The sequence below is a fragment of the Pteropus medius genome, unplaced genomic scaffold (genome assembly GCF_902729225.1).
Source record: "Pteropus medius unplaced genomic scaffold, Ma_sr-lr_union100, whole genome shotgun sequence".
In the NCBI taxonomy this organism is placed as follows: Eukaryota; Metazoa; Chordata; class Mammalia; order Chiroptera; family Pteropodidae; genus Pteropus; species Pteropus medius.
Window position 1 is genome coordinate 4733995 of NW_024350924.1, and position 23401 is coordinate 4757395.

At 34.4% G+C, this 23401-nt stretch overlaps 1 protein-coding gene, 1 long non-coding RNA gene and 2 pseudogenes across 2 annotated transcripts in view; 3 read left to right on the plus strand and 1 right to left on the minus strand.

Moving 5' to 3' along the window:
• The window catches only part of LOC120585039 (uncharacterized), a 6096-nt gene extending 4140 nt beyond the window's left edge, over positions 1 to 1956 (plus strand). Inside the window, exon 2 of the long non-coding RNA XR_005648199.1 lies at positions 583 to 1956. This is a non-coding gene — a long non-coding RNA (uncharacterized LOC120585039). The remainder of the gene's footprint in view (positions 1 to 582) is intronic.
• Positions 1 to 23401, plus strand: part of CAPZA1 (capping actin protein of muscle Z-line subunit alpha 1) — a 30466-nt gene that overhangs the window by 4349 nt on the left and 2716 nt on the right. Inside the window, exons 2-8 of the mRNA XM_039841209.1 lie at positions 6068 to 6131; positions 7960 to 8011; positions 10737 to 10800; positions 14543 to 14749; positions 17911 to 17990; positions 18582 to 18660; positions 22522 to 22593. Coding sequence (XP_039697143.1) covers positions 6068 to 6131; positions 7960 to 8011; positions 10737 to 10800; positions 14543 to 14749; positions 17911 to 17990; positions 18582 to 18660; positions 22522 to 22593 — 618 coding nt within the window. The remainder of the gene's footprint in view (positions 1 to 6067; positions 6132 to 7959; positions 8012 to 10736; positions 10801 to 14542; positions 14750 to 17910; positions 17991 to 18581; positions 18661 to 22521; positions 22594 to 23401) is intronic.
• Positions 3012 to 3130, minus strand: LOC120585275 (uncharacterized; annotated as a pseudogene).
• On the plus strand, positions 9627 to 9746 carry LOC120585306 (uncharacterized; annotated as a pseudogene).

Below are 23401 nucleotides of genomic sequence, written 5' to 3' on the forward strand. Positions count from 1 at the left end.
CCCCGCCCCCCCCCCAAATTATTTCTGGAATCCCTAGGTATTTCTCGTGTTCAGAATGTGTCCATATCCTGGGTACCTCTTTGGGCATTCATTGTGCCTGAGCATCTGCTGCCATTACTGGTGCTCTGCCTAGCCACTCTTGGGACCATTTGACCCTCCTGGGATCATTTTTCCTGGTAAATAACATAAAGCTGCAAACCCTTAGGCATACCAAAATGACCATGTATTTATACTTCTAGCCTTGCAAAACTCCTAATCAAAGTATTTCCTTCATTTCTAAGTTCTCTCCTTTCGAGCTCAGAAAACATAACACTGTAGGATCAGGTATCATTTGCTTTTTTTCTCTCTCTAGTGCACAAACTTCTCCCATATTCTTGAGTGGTGGGGAAGTGGGTGGAGTTAAAGTCCTTATATGGATCAGCCCTTGCAAAGAAAAACCCTGGATAGGGTTTTTCTTTGCAAGGGCTGATCCATATAAGGACTTTATGATACTGAAGACAATTTGAGTACTTGGGGATTTCTGAATTAGGTGGCGATTTTAATATTTTAAATATTTAATATTATTTTCCCTTCTTTCATCAGAACCTCCTGCCAATTTCAGCATTTCCGTTCATTTCAGTGTTATTCTGTTTGAGTCACAGAAGCACAGAACATCAGCAGCATCTTTTTCACCCTTAGCTTTACCTCTCGTCTTCAATCAGTTAGTATTCCAATCCTGTTAATTCTTCCTGCCTATCGTTAGATTCTGTTCTTCATTTTCATTAGTTTTTTTTTTTAATATTTTAGTTATATAAGAACTATAGTCACATGTTTAAAATTAAAATGGTAGGAAAGGGCATGAGTAAAAAGTCCCTTTTCACCCCTGTTTTCCAACCACCTAGTTCCCACAGAGGCAGCCAATATACCAGGGTTTTTTGTTTTGTTTTTTGTATATTTTCTGTTCTACACAAATACAGGCAGGTATGCTTTTCATTGAATATGTCCAACCTGTCCATATTCTTTCTACCATTATCTTCATTGAGGACCTTTTCTTATCCTTAAATTATTTTAACATCATTTTTAATTGTTCTGTTTGCCTCCAGCCTCTGCTTTCTTTTTACATTTTCATTGATTTATCAGAATCCTTCACACTACTGTATATAGAGCTTATCTTTGCTATAATTACACATACATATTATAGGGGAGTATCTATGAGATAGAATGTTCGACTAAGTGGACCATGTGACAGTGTAAGTCCTAGTATAACATATAAGCAGGAAGATAACATAAGGCAAGACTACACCAAAGAAAGATGGAGTTTATTGGAATATGAGAGAACTTTGCCTGTGACTTATTTGGCCTCTAGGTAACTTAAGTGCTTATTATGTACTAGATAACTGTATTCATTAACTTGTATTCATCTCAAAACATTCCCATAGTATAGATATTTATATTATCCTCATTCTACAGTTGAGTAAATGGAGGCACATTTGAAGTTAAAAAAAATAATGACCGAGTGTCCAGAACTAGTAATAGGACAGGCACAATGCCGGCCATTCGCTTCCAGACCTGTGCTCTTACCCACTTTGATTCCTTTGAGTAGATAATAAGTAGAGTTAAGATAGCAAATAGTTCTACTGAAATAATGACATAGCCCTAGACAGCAATCAAGTTTAATGGTGTAACATGGATGCTTCTATAGGCACTGAAATATTGATATTTTCTGGTTGTGACTGCAGTGCAGTTACTGCTAAATTAGCCTAGTGCTCTTCTGAGCTTCTTTACTTAAAGTATTTAAATGTGTTATAAACTCAGAAGTATTGAGAAACATGACTTTAGAAGTTTAAAGATCATGAAAGTCTCAGGACGAGGCCAACGACACTGTCTTAAGAATCTTATCATGTGATAGTATCTTAGGACATTTTTGCCTACAGTAGAATCGCTGGTGTGTTTCTTTCCAGAGCAGGTTTCTGGTTTCTATCCTAGACCAACTGGATCAGAATTTTGGGGGACCAGTCCTCAAGAATCTATTTTTAATAAGCTTCCCAACAATTTTTGTGCAACTCAAGAACCACTCTCCAAATCTTAGTCCTTTGCCCCTTAAGCCCAGAAGCTTTTTTCATCAGGATACTAAGACCAGCTCTCTCAGGGACAAATTCATATTAGCTAGGCTGATGAAACTAATGTATAAAAGTAGAATAACAACTAATTTAGTAAATACAGAAGGGACTAGATTCTTTTTATCAAGTAAGTCAAACACATGGGAAATCGAATTATAATTTTACCACAACATGGAGTCAGAACCAGGGAAGTTATATAGTCTAACATTTTAATGGCATTTCCCTCCATAATAAGTATATATACCCCAAACCAAGACCAAGTCAGGTCTTTGGGTAGGGCACCCTCTAACTTTTAACAGAAGTGGACATTCTTCCTCTAGGTAGATTTGGGGGGGAGGGGGCTGGAAGGAATCCCTCATGTCAAAAATTTGCATATTGTAGCTTCTGCAATCTTTCCCCTCTTAGTTAATGACATCTTCATTCATTAGTTGCTCAGACCAAAAAGTTTAGTGTCATCTTTGACTCCTGCTTCTCTCACAATCCACATGTGGGCCATTAGCAAATCCTGTTTGCTCCGCCTTCAAAATATACCCAGAATTTGACTTTTTCACCACACCCTTATTCTGTGATTTCCCACCTAGGTTACTGCAGTAGTCTCCTCTCTAGTCTCCCTGCTGTGCTGTTGCCTCTCTCCCCAACCCCTCCAGCAGTCTATCCTCAAGGTAGCACCCAGAGTGATCTGGTTAAAAAGAAGTCAGAACATGTCACTCCTCTGTTTAGAATCCTTCAGTGGCTTCCCATCTTTAGAATAAATAAAAGTTCTTATTCTGGCTACAAGTCCCTACCATGACCTGGGGTTTTACCTTTTTACCACTTACTCTCTGACCTTATCTCCTACCTGTTCTTCCCTTGGTTGACCTCACAGATTGCAAGGACCTTGTCAGCTTACAGCCCCTTATTTTTCATTTTTTACATCTACAGTACCTGGTCTTCCTAGGTGGTTTCCCATCCAAGTACTAACCAGGCCCAACTCTGCTCAGCTTCTGAGATCAGGCAGGATCAGGCTTGTTCAGGGTGGCATGGCCGTAGACAGATTAATTTTTATTAATAGAGCTTCCCACTCAAAAGGCTTCAGCAGTTCTCCTTTACCTATAAAATAAAATCAGACTTGATATTACAACTACTGCCTTCTGACTCATCTTACTCTCCCCTTCTTTTATTATCTCCAAATAAATCCCCTGTTCCTACCAAACTCATTTGTTTACAAAAGGCTGTTTTTCCCCACGTTTTTCCATTCTTACCATTACCTCCTTTGTTAAACACTATCTCCTTTTCCCCTTACTATCTAAAGCACTTTGAAGAGCTCAGCTTTGATCTTATCCCCCTATTCCTTATAGTAGTTGTTTGACCAGCGCAGCCCATATCCATCTCCTTAAGTTCTGTGCTATATATTATCTCTATTACTGATTTGGCAGTTTTGCTCCTTCGAATCATAGTTATTTTTGAATGTTTGGCATGTCTTTACTGAAGGCTATTATTTGTATACATTGTTTACTAACAAGTGGAAAAGAATGCAAAGATTTGAAAAGCTGACTATATACTTGTCTTATGTTATTTGTATCCACTATGATGATGTACGCTTAATATTAGGCTAAGGTAGTGGTTCTCAACTTTGGCAGCACATTAGAATCACCTGAGGAGGCTTTAAAAATCCTGATGCCCAAACCCTACCCCAGAACTGTTACATCAGAATCTTTGTGGATGGAACCCAGGCATCAAAATTTTTAAAGCTCCCCAGGTGGTTCTATCGTATAGACAAGGCTCAGAATCACTGACTTAAGGCAAAAAAGAAAAAATTATTCTGACACTTGTTAAAATGATACAAAGATTTTATTCACTACTATTACATTAGGGGAGAAAGATCTCCAAATAAAGCAAAGACAACTGGAGATTTATAGCCAACAAACAGAGTGAGGGGGGTCAGTGGTTGGAAATTACTAAGAGGAGACATTAAGGGTAGAGGAATTCTTGCTAAAGGCAAGAATTGACTTACACATCAAAGGTGGGGGTGAAGAACTTGATCAGATATCAAGAGGGGAGAAGTTCTCACTGAACTGACGAGGTTCTTGCTAAGACTGTGCTAGGCAGCCCAAAGGCGGGATGGGCCAAGAACAAGGCTTAGTTGAGAAGAGAGCTCAGAGGAATCCGACTGAAGTTTGGAGAGTATAGCACTCCATGTGTGTTATATAATTAATAAATCTTCAAGTGTATAAGACATACCAGAAAAGCAGTTATTCCTTAGAGTTTGTAGAATTCTTAAAATCAAAATTGCTTTACTTAAACTTGCTTGCTTTCCCTACCTATTTGTCTATATCTGCCATTTATAATTAGTTACTAGAGAATAGTTTCTAAGAACTACTTAAAATGGCTTTTAAAAGAATAAACATAAAACAATTTGAAAGTGTTACTATTTTTATAATGTCGATCCCAACTTAAGACATATCTGTGTTCTTAGGCCTTAATCCTTACTGATAATGATAAATCAGTATAACTATACATCTAAAATGTTATTTCTAAGTGCATTCTGAGTTGTTTTTTTTGTTTTTTTTTATTTTGTTTTGTTCTTTGTTGGTTTGTTTTTAGTGTTTCCGGGGCTAAACTAGGAAAATAATATTTAGGTAATTGGAAATTTTAAAAAACATACCAAACAGTAAGTTTTATTTAGTAAAACCAGTATTCTATTTGGTCCTGGAGATCACTAAGAATATATTTTTTCTACAATTACAGCCCCAAATTAAATTCTCACTAGCCTTTCAGAACCCTCAGCCAGCATGGATTTTGTTTATTTGATAAAGGCAGTGAACCTGGAATTCTGGAATTTGTTTGATACTGAAATATATGCACATCTATTAAATTATTGCCCCAGTTTATTGATATACTGAAAGCCTGAGAACCAGATGAAAAAAATGAACCACACAGAGCAAGGTGTGTTTAAAATTTTTTTCATTCTTTTCTCTTACAAAAATAACATCCTAGGGCAAGAGAGGGTTGAATAGGCAGAGCACAGAGGATTTTTAGGGCAGTGAAAATATTCTGTATGATACTGTAATGATGGATGCATGTAATACCTTTGAGTGTATTTGGGTGATGTGTCAATGTAAATTCGTAAATTATAACAAATGTACCACTCTGGTAAGGATGTTAATAATGGAGGAGTTATGCATGTAGGGGACAGGAAGTATACGGAAAATTTCTGTACCTTTCTCTCAGTTTTGCTGTGAAACTAAAACTGTTCTAAAAAAATTTAATAAAGTCTTAAAATACACAATAGTAATAATAATATCCTAAATATTTTCAAATAGGAAAAAAGAAAACTGAATTCCATGCAAATAGAACTTACTTTCTTACCAAGATAAGAATAAGGTATATCTTTTTCAGGAGGAGAAATGCAATTATTTGTCCTTGAATGCTTCTGGAATGATGTAATAAAAAGTAAAGTAAACATTTCAAAAGCACAATTTACTGCTATACTTTTTAAGAAATGTAACCTAGTTGAAAACATAAGTAAACTTTGAATGATGTAGTATTTCTTTAAAGGGAAGTGGAGCATAATCACTTGTCTGTTTTGAAGGGGATATGACATAAATTTACCAGATGGAAAATCCTGTTAAAAAATAGAAAAGCTTTAGTAATTTACGCAGTGTGATGGTTTTATCCTTTTTTTCCTTATTTTTCTCCTTTGGTCTATAACAAAATTGTTACAGCAATGCAAAATAAAATTCTCTGTATAAAAAGAAAGTGGAGCAGAGACAGTTTGGAAAACTTTTTGGTCAGTAAAAAGTTGCTACTATCTATAATTATTGATGAAGATTATAATAATGGAAAATAAAAGGTGACTAGGACCTAAAGGTTTAAACAGGAAATTTTATTTCGAGGGATGTAATGAAAATTTTATAATCTGTGAATTTCTTCTCCTTTATAAACTGTTACTCTTCATAGTTCTCTTACCATATATTATATTTCTCTAGGTACGCATAGCTGCTAAATTCATCACTCATGCACCCCCTGGGGAATTTAATGAAGTGTTCAATGGTGAGTAAAGATAAGCATTTACTGAGTGCTTGCCATCTTTTCTAATCCTTATAACATATTATAGATATAGCTAAGGAAATCAGAATTCAGAGAGGTTAAAATAACGTACCCAGCATCACCCTATCTTATTTGAGAAAAGATTTAAAGTAGTTTAATCTCACTAAATGTAGAAATAATATTCAATTGTTTTCATAGTTTTACATCTCTCATTCTAAATCATGGCTTAAATTTCTTCAGTGCTTTCACTCAGCAGTGCCATAGTATAGGAGACTTTCTAGAGCCATTGGGTGTAACTAACTGCATCTGGGAACTTGTTAAATATACACATTCCAGTGTTATCCTCTCAAGATTCTCATTCATTAGATAGATCCAGAGTGGAATCTGTTTCATCAAGTTCTCCCAGGTGATTCTGAGTCAAAGCCAGTTTGGGAATCACTATTCCAATATATTTATAACCTTCCATACTTTTCACTTAACACAACTTACAGATGAAAAATGTAGATGAGGCATCTTGAATTTAGTGGTAAAAAGCAATCACTGTAATCTCATTAATTCATCTTAAATTTCCTTTAAGTAAAATCATAATCTCTGGGTGTCTTGGTTCAGTTTAGCAAATATTTTGAAATTCTAATTTTGCAGGAGAAAGAAGGTTACCTACTTGAGAGGGACTGTGTGATACTCATCTGTAGCTGACCCAAGCCCTACACATAATAGAGCAATCAATAATCTCCATTGGTAAAATTAATGAAAAAGTAACTAGGATAACATGTAAATATTTACTATAATAAGTAGATAATGCAATTAAAGAAAGCAAGACAGTCTTAATAGACTTGCTTGTAAATTTTGAGCACTGACAGCAAAGAGAAACAAATGCAGTCTTTCTATCCATAGTCTTTCTTCCATGTTGACCAAATGTAAATTTTCAACAACTGAGCTTTTAGAAAATTCTCCTTTTGATTTGAACTTTATCCAGCTGATTAGCTCAGATAAATTTTTGACTTAACAAAATTAATGATCTTTGTAGTTAGAAGTCTCTTATTTATTGACGATTGAATGTACTTTATAGGAATATCATGAAAATAATTGATACCAAATCATTACATTAAGTATTGGTAGTGTACTTAAAACTAATAAAATAAAATTAAAAAAATAAAATAATAAAATTGAGAAAAAAAAAAAAAGAATTGATAAGCTACTTGTGCCATGAGAGCTGGTTTTTATTGGCATGCTGCACATGGGCCTCTGCCAGCCTCTTCCTTCAGAAACTCTAACAGTTGATGGCCTTTGGTTTATAATTAGCTTTCTCTCTTAGAGTTAATTCTTGGTAGTTTCTTAGTAACAAGGACCCTCCTCCTCTGAAAGAAAAGTGACAGACTCTTGACACACAGCTTTTTAAAATGGTTGTAGGCCCCCCACATGAGATTATTCAAAGAAAAATATGTTTAGCAATTTTACTGCCTCTGACTTAATTGTGCCCAGCTTTCTTGGTCTAATGTTATAGACAAGCCTGTAATTCTTAATATAATTTTAAAGGATTCTTTAGATACAAAATTAACAGTCCTAACTGTAACCTTCTGTAAACCATGTTTTTCATATGCCATGAAAATTCTTGAGAATTTATTGTTAGATTATTGTACCACAAATAATGATGTGCAAATCTATGAACATTAGCATCTGTTTGTTTACATTTTGAGATACAATATATCCAAAGACTAATCTTGCAAAGGCTGATTTTTAAAAAATCTAATCTAGAAATCTAAAAATTTTCAAGTTTGTCCTCTATTAAACATTTTAATTTTAACATCTTTTAATATTTTTTCTTCCTCAGATGTCCGGCTACTACTTAATAATGACAATCTCCTCAGGGAAGGGGCAGCACAGTAAGTTATATCTTTATAAGTCCACTTAAAATGTTACTCTAATATTGGCTAAACTATTTTGATAGTAAACTAGTACCCTGAAAACTAAGTTTAAAGTACTTCAAAATAAAGCAGTAGGTTTTAGCATTTTTAGGTTTTTTTTTCCCTTGGAGAAAAGTGTTCCTCCAAAATGTTGTTTACTTCCTTAAAGCTTATATATGGTCTTAATTATTTTTATTTTTGCATAGATTTTCCTTATTACAGCAGAGTGTAATGTTAGCTCTTAGGTTTTCTTCTATAGTTCTTTTAGTTTATGTTGAATTTTTTTTAAACTACTAGTTATAGAAAGATTAGGCCGCTGTTGAGAATGAAAATGTTTCTCAAATTGCCAAAGAATAGCAGATATTCATAAAGTGCCTTAATAGTAAGAATTAACCATAGAATAATAACATGATTATTCTACCCAGTCATTGACTCCTTATCACTGTCAATCTAATTTATCTTTATAAAATATCTTCATTTTGTCTTTGTCAAAAACATTACAGCGATATGGGGTTTTTTGTCTGTTTTGTTTTTGTTTTGTCTTCTTCAAATCTAAACACTGTCTAGCTTTCAAGGCCCCTTGTTTTAGGGCTTTATCACTACTCATTTATTTTTCAGTACAAAGTTCTATTTCAGTTATTCTCTACCCAGCTGACCCAGAGCTCCTTCGTAAAGAGGAAAACAGAATTGGATAATATCTGGGAAAGGGTGGGGTGGGGAGATGGGACAGGGATTTTGATGCAGAGCAACAAATAATTAACATGAAGGCATTTGTTATGAACTATAATTGATTTAGAATATTTAGCTACAGAAAACTGTTTTAAGAGCTACTGCCTGGGAGACATACATCTTCTGCCTTGTCCATCATGCTTTTTTGGAACTCATTTTGGTACCAGATTCCGCCAACCTAAAATTTGCATACCATCACTATAATTGTCATCATGAATGATACCCTAATTATATACATTGATTTAGAAATTTATACATTGACTTAAGTACCACTCTAAAGGTATATTGTAATGCTGGTTTCTCTTAGATGCATAGATTGTGCCACAGAAAAAGACATTCATGATTCGCTAGTTCAACCCCTGCCTACCCTCTGCCCTTTTCATTGAGAGACTCTCATCTACATTTTGTCAACAGATGGTTATTGAATCTGCCTCTAATAATAAGGAATCCTCTGTCATACAAAGCAAGCTGCTCGGTTTGCCTCCTGTATTGCTCCTAATTTTATTCTGGAGTGCTACCTGAAATAAATCTACTCTGTACTTCACTTGATAAGATACTGCCAAAGGGGGAATGGGAGTAGACTGCCAAGACCCAAGAGTGATCTCAAGTTTTAGGCCTGCGCACCTGGCCTAAATGTTAACAGATTTTAGTGTTGGTGTTTGTAATCTATAGTCTTAGGACATGTCCTAGAATGAAATACTTATTTATTTCCTACCCCTTAAGTTTTTTCTACTTAATATTTAATCCACTTTCCATGAACATGTAATTTATATTCCTTTCTGAAGAGTCAGTGCGTTTAGGACTCATTTTGCTACAAGGGAATGTGGTGTTATAAGGAGACGATTCATTGAAAAACACAGCAATAGTCTATGGCCATGCCATCCTGCACAAGCCCAATCCTACCTGATCTCGTAAGCTAAGCAGGGTCGGGCCTGGTTAGTACTTGGAATGGGAGTCCACCTAGGAAGACCAGGTGCTGTAGGTGTAAAAAAAAAAAAGAAGAAAGAAAGAAAACACAGCAGTAATTTAAAAAGAGAAGATTGAAGATTCATTCACCTTAAATATAAAAAAAAGTTTAAATATTTGTTACTTTGGTTTCTCTTGAAAAGTCTAGGAAAAGTTTAATGCTTTGCTTAAAAGCAGTGGTCTAGCTGGTGTTTCAGTAGGTTAAAATTGGGCTGGAAAGATGTTAAGATGTTAAACTCTTGGTAAGTGAATTCTGTGAAAAGATTGATACTATATAAGAATATAAATGTATTTTTAAAAAGTATAAATGTATTATGCTTTCTTATACTGCAGGTTCTTTCCATCTTTTTTTGCCTTATCTTTTACTTTAGTTAACTTTATAAGATGTACTAGGGAACCATTGAAAATGCAGTTTCATAAATCTAGCACTGACAAAGTCAACAAACAATAATAGGCACGTACTTTGATTATTTATTCATTATCCTTTTTTAAATAACCTCTACTCACCCTTTTGTTCTCCTGAGACTTGACTTACACTCCACTCTCACCTTATACTCTCTCCATGTCAGATGCTTTCCAGCACATGTAGTTATGGTCTCTCCTACCCTGTCTTGCCTCAGAGAGCCCAGAATAAAGAAGACAACATTTCCAAAATAGTGCATCAATTTAAGATTTTGCATTACTGAAAGCTTCTGTCTAAATGATTAAAACTGTTGGAATTCACACTAATCAGATTGCTGAAAACTTAGGAATTATCTGAGTGGGAGCTCTTTTGCAGCTTAGGAGTAGAGAGGAAAAAGTGAATTCAGGCTTAGGGCACTTCTGAGATTTCTGTGGAGGGGATTTCCTACAGAAAGCTGGGAGGCATCATGATATCACCAGTTGTCTGGAGAGAAAAGGAAAAAGCAGCAGGGAGTATTTTCACATTCCCTTTCACTATTATGTGAAATACCTTTAGTGTTTATATATACCTCCCTTTTTTTTTTTTTTTTTTACTTTTTATAAACAGTGCATTTGCCCAGTATAACATGGATCAGTTCACGCCTGTGAAGATAGAAGGATATGAAGATCAGGTAAAAATTGTTCCCATTAGATAAGCTATGCCTAGAAGTGAATAGAAATCCTATAAACCAAAGTAGATGTCTGTAGATATGATGCTGAATGAATTCATGTCTTAGTTTTCATAGCTTTTGTAAATATTCTACATCATAGTAAATTCTTCCTCTCTGATAATAGTAGGAGTTTCTATGACAGTAAAAGAGAGCTACCTCTAACAAGAACAGTAAAAATAAAAGGAGTTGGGTTTAACACAAGTTTTCCAGCTATTTCTAATTCTCCTTGTTAAGACTAACAGGAGAGATTATATGTAATGGGAAAGCAGTCATTCTACTCAAATATAGGAACAAAGCAAATATTTCCATTATTATCATAGTTATTAACATTACATGGCAGAGCTTTGCAAATTCATTAATATATACTTGAAAGGTGATATGGAACTAAATGCCAATTGCTTTTTAAAAGCCCGAATCCCCTTTGGACCTACAAGTCCACAGAATATATCTTAGGAAAATTAATGTACAAATGTATAAAAAGATTAGATAAAACAAGGTTTATAATAGTAAAAAATTGGGAACAATCTAAATGTCTAATGTTAAATTAAACATCTGTAGACCAAAATATTCTATAGCCACGGAAAACTGAAATAAATAATTGATGTGGGAAGATGACCATGATATATTCATCTAAAACATAAAGCAACATGTAGAATTATACTATTTGTAGATATTTAAATGAACAGATATGCTGATTAGAATCAGTTCATCTTAAATTCAGTGAAAGGTGCACCATTATTTTGTGTACCACTAAGAAAGTTAAACTACAACAGTCCTAAGTACCGTCAAGTGTAAGATGCATCTCATTTCATGAGGTATTAGAACATGAGAACGTATGCATCTTAAGAATTAAAGAAATAAAGTATGTAGGAGTGCATAGAAATGGAAATGTGGGGAAATATACACCAAAATGTTAACTTTATATTTGGGGATTACAGGATTACTAGAATTTATTTTGTTTGTTGTTTTTCACTTGTTTTGGTTTATACTTTTGCTCATCTTAATTTTCTTAATGAAAATAGATTAATCACAAAAATAAAAGACAAAAATACTGGACAATGATAAGTATTGCTTGCAGTTGATATCCTATATTTAATAATACAGAGAAATTACTGAAATAATAAAGCCTATGTCCAGATATATGATATATGAAATGGCTAACTTTGTCAACATTCCCATACACCAGTAGTAGTGAACTTAATTTTAGTGTATGTGCTGCCAAAGTGAGCACCAGTAGTAGCCAACTTAAAAATATACTCAAAAGGAGATCACATTCTAAGCCATAACAGCAACAACAAAAAGATGTTACCTGCAGTCTAAAATAAGGAAAGATGTATAGTTATTAAAGTAGATACCATCACTGCATATAACAAAAAAAATATATATATATATCAACTACAGTGGGTTAACTAAATAGAGATTTTATTTTTATTACGAAATGAGGCCAGAGGTTTCATTTAGGACTGATATGGTAGCTCCATGATGTCATCGAAGACCCAAATTGCTTCTAGCTCTCTATTTTGCCATCCTTAGATATGGTTTTCATTATCATGCTCTCATGATAGCTGCTCCATTTCTGGGCACTGAATCTTTATTCCAGAAGGAAGGAGAAGGACAGTGCAAAAGTGCTATTGGCCATTCCAGAAGCAACTTCCACTGATAAGTTATTGCCAGAATGCATGTCACTTTATCATTCCTAGCTGGGAAGTATGATTTTTTTATTTGGATACATTGCCTTCTTGAAAACTTTGAGGTTCTGTTAGTAAGAACAAAGAGAGTGGATATTGGATAGGAAACTAGCAAGGAAGGATCTACCACACGTTCACATACACTCTCACACTAAAACATTTGCCAACACACATTTTGATCCAAGAAATAAATAGAAAATTAAATAGATTTAAATGCCCTGTTTCTGAATAAGAAATCTAAATAATATGGAAAGCTTATCTGAGTAAGAAATATAAATGATATGGGAAAGTTTGTTTTTCAAGTTGATTTCATACAATGTGTCTAAAAATTGTAATAGACTACAGGATTATTATGATCAGAAACAGTGAAGTAAGACTGATGCTAGCAAACATAAAGACATAGAGCAATGACTATAGAGCCCTCAAAACTAAGTGTCATAGAGCTGAAGGGAAAAGAAAATTGATAAAATGTATGGGATAATCTAACTTTGATTTTCATTGCCAGATATATACTTAAATTCCGGGTAGAGTTTAAAGGTTAACTTTTTTTTTTTAAACATAAAAATTTAGTAGGAAATGGAAAGAATCTAACTTGAGTAATAATTAAACATTAACATTTATAAAGAAAGTGGCTTCTGCATAATAAAAAGCTTTTAAAATAAGATTTAAAAAGGAGAAAACGTACTACAAACATAATAGAAAGATTATTCAAATACCTAAGGATGCTGCTAAGAGTTAAGTGAATGAATGAGCAACATACATGAACCAGTTGCACCCAGTTAGGGAATACAGACCAAACTTGGAAAAGAGTTAGATCACCTAATAATAGTAATTCAGGAAGTGCAGATTAAAATTTTAATGTGATATATTTACTTTTTGGTTACTAAAGTTGCAAAATTACAATGAGAAAACTTCTTAAGGGTAAGACTAGGAAATGGTTGTTTTGTTCCTGCGGTCATAAACAGGCTTTTAAGGATAGTCTGATGATAAAGACAGGAATCTCAAAACAATTTCTTGCCAAAGAAATTTTTTAAAGAATTTATCTATGGTAGAATTTATAGTGGCTTCTTAATGGTAAAAATGTAAATAGTTTAAATCTCCTTCAATTCAGAAATGATTAAGTATATTATGGTATGTCAATATTGTGAAAGCATATGTAATTATTAAAAATTGGGTATTCTAAAGACATATAGCAAATTAGGGGGAAATATGTGGAACTCAAAACATATGCAAAGGGTTACTCTCCCAAATTAGTAGAGTTCAACTGGAGAAAGACCAAAGACTGTCAGAAAGTAGGCAAAATATATGAACAGACAGTTTACAGAGGAGGAAATATAAATAACTCTTTTTAAAAGGTAAAAAATGCCAGTTAAAAATTTTACTGATGATAGGCTTATAACTTGGTACAACACCCAGTTAGAGAACAGTTTGTCAGTCTCTACGAGAATTAAGAATTTATTTACCCCTTGACCCAGCTGTCCCACTTCAGGGAATTTATCCCACAGTTGTACTGGCACATATACATAATTTGTACATAATGAACAGAGAAGGGCATTCATTACAGTGTTATTCATAATAGCAAAAGATTAGAAATAACCCAACCACCCGCTGAATAAATTGTCAACCCTTGCTCTAAGTTAATAAAAATCTGTTACCTTATGGGGAAGGGGAAATGTGTTAGGAATTTGTGGATGGGAGATAAAGGTGAGAAAAAGACTTCACTTTATATATTTGTTTTATTTCTGAACCATGTGAATGTATTACCTATTTTAAATGCTAAGTATAATAACTGGAAAAATTTTATGAAATATGTAAAAAATAATGCAAAAGTATAAATATAAGTTATTACAGCTATGTAAGAATAAAAATGTGACTTGGTTGAAAAATTGATATGAAGGAATCTGACTAAATGAAAAAGTTAACTGTCTTCCTCAGAATTCTTATTTGTTTTGTAAAATCTGTCAAGAACTAACTTTCTTCCAGAGTTACTCATATTTGTAATTATTCTTTGGAAGGTCTTAATTACAGAACACGGTGACCTGGGTAATAGCAGATTTTTAGATCCAAGAAACAAAATTTCCTTTAAGTTCGATCACTTACGGAAAGAAGCAAGTGACCCCCAGCCAGAGGACGTAGATGGAGGTCTGAAGTCTTGGAGAGAATCCTGCGACAGTGCTTTAAGGGCCTATGTGAAAGATCATTATTCCAACGGCTTCTGTACTGTTAAGTATCTGCCTACTTTGATATTAGAGAGTGTTTTCTTTCATTTCTTCATCCTTTGAAGGCTTTGGCCAGCCAAACGTCACTTCTTAGTTATAGTCTTCTCTACATTTTATTCCCTAAATAAGTTTTAAAAGGACTATAAATAGAAAATTTTATATGGAAAATTTTTTTAATCATAGTGCATAAAAATTTTAATTCCCAGTATATCTTGTTTCACATTTCATCAGAAAATTGTCTTCCATCAAAAAAAAAAAAAAGTTTTAAAAGTCTTTTAGTTTACATGTGGGAAAACTAAATTAAGATTGTCAGGAGAGCTATTGGCTATGTTTATGACTTTTTGAAATAGATATCTTTATACAAAGCTACTTCTACATAGTTTAGGTTCTTTCATTGGACAGCCAAAACTATTTCAACTATATAATTTTTTAAAAAGTCACAGGTAATTTGACTTTCTTTTACTACCTCTTGGCTCTAAAAAATGATAATTTAGGCTTCATCATGATTTGTCCTTTGTAAAATTCTGGCATATTGCTAAGAAAAATGTCAGAATATTTTAAATTTGTAATGATAATGAGTTCAATGGCAGTATAGAACATTGTTTAACAGCCCTTTCTTTGAAGCCATACGAACCAGTTTGAATCTTAGCCCTACCATTTAACTAGTTGTGTGACCTTCAGCAAATTGTTTGACATCTCTATGCCTCAATTTCATCTGTAAAATGGAAATAATAGTTTTTACCTCATAGAATTGTGAAGATTAAATGAGTTAATGCATATAAAGTGCTTGGAAATTGCCTGGCACAAAGTAAGCTCTACATAAATGTTGGTTATTATTGTTATATGTTTGTGTTTAAATAATGGAGAAAACCCATTATAGTAAATAAATACAAAATTCCATTTTGGAACCCACACTCTTTTAGGAATTGACTATTCAATCCTAAATATACTTTCAACTTAATCATTTGTTACTATATTCAGAATTTGTCACTATCCATTCTTAATTTGGAGAGATTCCACACTGAACAACCCTACTGTGTCCTTTTCTCATTTCTTCTCTTAGCTAACACATGAGCAACTGAAAGTCATGGAATTGTTCTGACAGTGTCTACTGTACCCAAATGTCTCATATCCTCAGCTATTCTACTTAGTAATTCTTAATTTCATCTCAGTACTCCCTATGAAGTTTTCTATATATTTTAAACCTTTCTCCTTGTCCTTAGGCATCTGATCCCCTCACATTTTAATAAAATTGAGACTGACATAAAATCTTACTTTTCTTCTTTCCACACTCAGAAATCTTCCCTTTCTTTCATTGAATCTGAGGAAGAAAGGTCCTTATTCTTGATTTCGTACTATACTATCTCCTTCAAGATGTCGTCTTGTGACGTTTTCTCTTCTGATGTATTTCTCTTTACCTAGAAGTATTTTTTTCTCCTGTCCTTGGGTGGGGGGGATTTTCCTCAGTCATAATTCTTATACATTATTTTTCTTCCTATCTTGCCCTTCCTCCTTGTCCCCTCCACTTGCTCCCTTCTCTCATAACTCTCTTCACTATCTCCCTCCCTCCCCTACACAATAGGGAACAATCTGCTACTAGTATCATTTCCTCATTACCTACCTACTTCTTAACCCTGTGAATTTTGGCTTTAGTCCGTATTCTACAGAAACTGCTTTTGAGGTTTTTAGTGGTTCCTGAATTGCCTGATCTAGTGTCCCTTTTTTTGGTTCTTGATTTCTGTATGGCATTTCACACCGAGGCCAACTAGCTACTCCTAGAAACTCTTTTGCTGAGACTGCTATGTCAGCATCCTCTACTTATTCTTATTCTATCTTTCCTTATTTTTCTTCTCCCCTGTTTTTGTATATGTAGACATATCTCATTACTATATTTCTCTCTCTTGAAAATTCATAGTTTATTTGATGTAGGGAATGTAATAGAACTTGGTGTCAAAAAAGCAGTGGGTTTGGGTTCTATATGTACCACTTACTTTCTGAATGACTTTGGGCAAGAAGCTCTATGAATTTCAACTCTTGTGTGTAGATCAGGGGTCCTCAACCCCTGGGTCGTGGACTGGTACTGGTTCGTGGCCTGTTAGGAACCGGGCCACACAGCAAGAAGTAAGCAGTAGGCAGGCTAACGAAGCTTCATCTGTATTTGCAGCCGCTCCCCAGCACTAGCATCACTGCCTCAGGTCCAGCTCAAATTACCAGGCATTAGATTCTCATAGGAGCACCGGTCTCTGGTGCCAAAATGGTTGGGGACCACTGCTGTAGATGATAACAGTGTGTTTCAGAGCAAGATTTTAGAGCAAGGGAAAATACAGTAAAAATATTGGACTGTAAAGCACTATTTTTATTTATTTATTTATTTATTTTTGCTTTCCCTTGGTGATCACGTTTCTGTTCACCTCTCCCACACTGAGGAACAGTTGGTGTTTCTAACTACTAGTTGGACTTTTCCACCTGAATTTCCCAATTTGTTAATGACATCACCCTCTTTCTAGTCACTGAAGCATGCGAGTACTTTAGCTCTTTCCTTTCTTTTGCCCTTCACTTGCAATGTATTGCTAGACTTTTGATTGTGCTTCTGCATCCTGATATCCATTGATACTACCCTGACTTATTACCTAGATTAATTCTGTGGCCCTGAAACCAATATTTAATATTCTTCCAAAATAATAGTTCAGGTCATGTTGTTTTGTTGTCTATCCATTGCTATCTGTTAGTACATGGCCTAAATCTATCACCCTATTTTGTCTCCCACTAGTCCACTTCACACATACCTCTAACCTGACAAAATTAATTGCCATTAACTGAATAACCCCTAGTTTCCTACCTAAGCTGTATTCATCTTTATTCCCAGTCTCTGCTTATCAGAATATCATCTGATTTAAAATGCCCAGCCTGACTGGCAACTCCCTTGTGCCCTAAACTAGGAGCAGTATTTCCCTCTGTATTCATTTTAAGGCTGTCTGCTCTAGAATTTAACATGTTCTGCTTTGTGTTCATATCCCATGAACTCTTGTGAGTTATCAGCTTATCCTGATAACTGGTTCTTTGTCTTCCCCAAGGATTTAGCTATCAACATACTGCTTTTATACAGTGTTTATTGTTTAGATCAAATTTGTTTTCAGAGTCTAACTTTTTTCTTTAAACAATAGGTTTATGCTAAAACTATAGATGGACAACAGACCATTATTGCATGTATTGAAAGCCACCAGTTTCAGCCTAAAAACTTCTGGTAAGAAAGTAGATATTCTCTTCTATTTGCATCTAGATTATATTGGAAAGGAACTAAACCAGCAGTTGAGACTTGTTTTTTAATATAACTAGCTTGGAATAAGTTATTTGACTTAGAGGCTTCAGTTCCCCATCTACAAAATAAAGGATTTAGACACAATCATTTAGATTCCTTCCACTGCTAAGATTTTACAATCTTTCTTTTTTAAAAAATACTCTTATATTGAGTGAGGATACATGATTAATAAAGTACCCAGTTGAAAGTCTAAGTCTTACTTGGGTTTGATTAATAATACTTTAGTTAATTGCATAACTTAGCAACCCATCCATCTGTGGAAGAGCCTCCAATGAACAGAATAGGCATAGTTTTCTACTCCAGAATAAAAAAAAAAAATGAAAAGTCCAAATTACTTAAGGCTTCTGATTAGGCTGCTTGAATACAGCTTTCACTCTAGTGGGCATAGCCTTGGATTTGTCAAACTGGAAATTACTTGTTTCATTTTTCCTCTTTCTCCAATTCTCTCCCTCATTGGGAAATCATCTCATATGCTTATTGCTAATTCTACAGTGACATGTGTGTGTCTTTTAATAGGAATGGTCGTTGGAGATCAGAATGGAAGTTTACCATCACACCACCTACAGCCCAGGTGGTTGGAGTACTTAAGATTCAGGTGAGATCCCAGCATGTTAATAAGCCATGTTAAAATGTCACATCTTTAAAACAGACCTGCAAGTTGGAATTTGTTCTGGTGTGAGAAATAAGGAACAACTATGTGTAGATGCAGAGATCAGTGGTAGTGAATAGAAATAGAAGCCTCCTTCCTGGGGAAGTAGTGAAACAGAGAGAGCCATTCTGGCTTGATAAAGGACAGTCCTGTGACGTGTACATCTTGCTTGTTATTTTTCTCTGTCAAAGATAACCTGAGATCTTTCCAGGAATTATCAAAAAACAGTTCTAGGAAATAAGAAAAATAATTACTAAGAAGTGACTATATAGCAGCTACTGTAACTTACTAAGGGTCTTTCATACATGTTGTATCATTTAAGTATATACATATAGACATATGGAAAACTTAACTGTTATGTCTGAAGAAAGTTACATGAATAGGTTTATTGTTTTGTTTTTACAGTAATGACAGAAAGTTTTAAAATCCAGTAAATAAAATAGGAACTAGGGAAAATGGCCAAGTGTCATCACATTATGGAATATAAGTAACAAGAGTAGAAGTCTAATGCTAGTGTCAGTACAGAAAGGCAGACGAATAAGGTGCTTAACTCTTTTGATGCCTGTCTGGATTGATTTCTGATATCCTAGCAGGGGTTCGACTTTCAAAATTCAGGGCGATTTAATTCCTAAACCCAACTAACTCTAAGATCAACTTAAATAGTTACTGATAACAGAATATCAGTACCTAATTACATCTATGTATTGTGTTGTCTTGCTTTAATAGCAATTAAAAACAGCTATCTTTTTACAGGGTATAATTTAGTCAAACACATGTAGTAGATGTCATCTACTGTGCTGTACAGGTCTTCCAGAGTCAAATGCCCAGTTGTTACCTCATTAATGCACCAGTAACACTTTCTTACCTTCTGTGTCTGACTTTCTCAGTCTTTGCTAGTGCTTCCTAAGATTACCTCCCAAATAAACTACTTCTTGTCAAATCTTGGGAATCTGCTTTTGGGGAAGTCCAACCTAAGATAACATATTGTTTTATTTCTGTTAACCATACCAATGAATAGCCCAGTGCTCTAGACCTTTTGTAACTGTGGGATCAGAATTAACCCGGCAGCTTACCATAAATTTATGTATAAGTAAATTTATTTTCCTTTTAGAAGGAAATAGTTACTTGTGTTTCAGCTTTGCCAATGCAAACCTATAAATTAAGAGCACACACCAGAAAGGGTGAGAGTTTCTGGTAAGACTTTTATAACAGGGCCCAGTACCCAGACCTAATTTATGCCTTTTACCCACAGATTGTCTGATCACACTTTGGGGAAAGGCTTCCTTCATTTACATATCTTTTAAAAATCAGTGTGAGAATTATTTGGAAAAGTCATTATTATATGTAGCCTTTTTGGTTATCCTGTAGGCAAAAGGGTAGTTCTGGGAAGGCAGCAGTTTCTGAGGATTTATGTTGACTGGAGTCATGCTGAAACTTCTATCAGCAGATGAGACTAAGGAAAGGTTTTGCTGCTTTTGGCAACTCTGAAGCTGGGGTGATCCCAGCCAAGCCGAGAATATCAGATATCATTGTCTTCCCAGCCTTTTACACCTGCCCTAAGCCCTTCAGTAAAATGGTTTGATCCCCCACCCAGAAAAAGAAAAGTTTTGATTGAAACAGGTACAATTTAAGCTTAATTTATCACTAGTGTATTAAGTAATGAAAATGATATTTTTAGAATTTTTAATTGAGTTCATAAACAGCGAGACTTACCAACCTTACCCTATATTCTTCTCCATGTCCTAGTTCTTAAAAAACATGATAGAAGTTTAAACCGATTGCACAGTCTTTAGTCTTAAACAAAAAGAATATGCCTTGCAAACCTCATTCCTTCAGGTGGGTTCTGAAATGTGTCTCAGGTATAATCAAACAAAACTAGTCTTTGAGTGTGACCCACTGTATTTTAAACATCCTCATCCTTGTCTTTTGGAATTTTAAACTTGATATATTATCATTATTTAGCCCAGTCTTTTTTGGCCAAATCTTTGCTCTTCTGATTTTTGCATGTAAGTATTACTGGCATTTATCAACTCCCTGCTTTTCCAGTGTGTTCTTAAATTGTCTTTTCCTCTTTAACCTCTTTTAGAAAGCCAAAAGAGGGAATTTAAGGGTTTGGATAGGATATGGAAAGTCTAGCTTCTCTTGCCCATCTAGACAGAGCCAGCTATTCGTCCCCATTAAGGAAGACACCTATTTTTATCCCTTAAACAGGGATATACAGTAGGTTCATGTTGCCCAAGGAAGTCCTTTTGTTGCTCATAGGATCATGATTTCTGCCTAGATGTAGCTTGGCTGTTTTTAGACTCTTCTAATGATATCTTAGAAGAGTAAGTCCCTCCTGAGACACTTTACTTCTACCTGAATCGGGCAGTTTCTAACTTTTGAGAAAACAGCATTGAGAGGTATTATGCATGTTGGATTAGGTTTTAGTTCTGGAATTTGACCTAATACAGATTCTAGTTCCTCCTACTAGGTATGTGAACATGAGTAATTTATTGAACTGCCTTAAGCCTCAGTTTCCTCATCTGTAAAATAGAATTAACAGTGGGTCCTATCAGAGTTTTTAGAAAGAATCCATGAGATAATATAAGTAATAAAATGTTTTCCATAGTGCCTAAAACATAGTAAGGACTCAATAAATAATAGCTATAGTAGTGCAGGTTATTGATCTTTTCTTTGTTTCTGCTTTATCTCTAAAAACATTACTTTCTGTTTAGATATATCCTGGTAGGGTAGACTAGATGAAGGAAATAGTCATTACTTGGACTACTTCTGTTTTAGCATTATGCCCTCAATTTTCCCCTCTTTCCACTTTATTTTCTTCATAACACAAATATAATCTTTCTAAAACATTCACTTTCCCTGAGTCCCCATCACCTGTAATAAAGTCTGAATTCTTAACATGGTTTATAAGGTTTTTATTCTTCACAGTCCCTCTCCAGCATACTTCTGCCACACTCCCCTCCTCCACACATACTCATCTGCAGTGAGTTCTTTGTTCTTCCCTAAATTAAACCAGTTCGCTCCCTTCTCTTGTACTTTTTTATTCCCTTGCTAGATACACTTTTCTACCGTGTCCACTTAGGTGACCACTCCTATTTTCATGACCCTGTTCAAATGCATTTAAAAGGAAACTCATCCTATTCTTTATGGCCAGTTTGTAGGCATGTTAAGATGACTGAACCTAACTTGTAAGTTGCCAAAAACTTCTCGAACCTTGTATGTCATTGTGTTATGTCTCTTGTGTCTCCTTCTTGCTAATTGTTTTCCTAATTGTAGCATGCCTCTTTAAGTTAATATCCTCAGAACTGCTTTTGTCTTATTTTTGCAGCCTAATTTACCAATAGAATATTTAATTTTCAGTCCTGTCTTTAATCCTCAACTAAGCTCTTTCTGCACCTGGTCAAATCTACTTACCAGTATGATGATAGTGTATATGGAAAGATGTGTAAGGGATTAGGATCCATTAAAATTCCTTTGTTTTCACAGAAAAAAGTTAGTGTTCAATGGTTTTATTTTAATACTGTTAAGAGTGGAATCTCATTTAAGATCTTTGCATCACAATGCCTAGCACAGTGACTGAAATGCATAAAGACATAATAAATATTTGTTGAACTTAATAATCAGTTTTCTCTAAGGACAAAAGAATTTTTTAATTTAAGTGTTCTGTAAATTATCATTGATCATATTAATTATCCGTTCAGAATTGGTAAAGAGTGGGTATGGCTTAAAGCATGGGTTTGTGCCCTAAGCAGTAGGTCTCTACATGAACTATACATAAACTTGCTCCAACACTGTCTCACACAGGTTCACTATTATGAAGATGGCAATGTGCAGTTGGTTAGTCATAAAGATGTACAGGATTCAGTGACTGTTTCGGTGAGTGTGGAATATTTAATGTCTGTGTCACCTGTATCTTGTTTTTCTTCAAAAAATTAGTTTTGCTCCTGAGTATTGATTTTACCACTAGAAATTCAGTTTGTTTTCAGTGCTTTGATTTTGGAAGCTTATGAGAGTATGTAAGCAACCAGCTATATTAGTTCAGTTTTTGACTCAGAATAGTGGGGTTAGAGAATTCAAACTTCCTTCTTTCTCTTTCTTTCTCAATTTTTCTTGTATTCTCAGTACTTGTTTATATTTCTAGAAGTTACTAAGTGCCCTCAAATAGCTCGTTTGTGTTTTATATCTATCAATATTTATCTGTTAGAAATTAAGAACTATGTATGGTGCCAGATGGGTACTAGATTTATGGGGATGATCACTTAGTAAGCTATTATAAATGCCTAATCACTATGTCATTTACCTGAAACTAATATAATATTGTATGCCAACTGTGATTAAAAAATGTTTTAAATAAAAAAAAATTCTAAATACAAAAAAAATTAAAACTGAAAATATTAAAATAGTAATTAAAAATAACAGTAACAAACCTATTAGTTGTTAACCTAAATAACATTTTTGTGAAAAACAACTATATTTCCAAATAAAAAATAAATCATTGAAAAGAATGACACTGATTTACATTTTCACAAATTGTGCTATGTCTGACCTAATAAAAGAACTGGGTTCTCATGTGTGCGACACGTATTCCATTAACTCTCGAAGCGATCAGACATTACACATGCAACTTCTATGAAACTGCGTTGTACATACGTGAGAGCGCGCTAAAAGGGCAAGTCACTTTGTC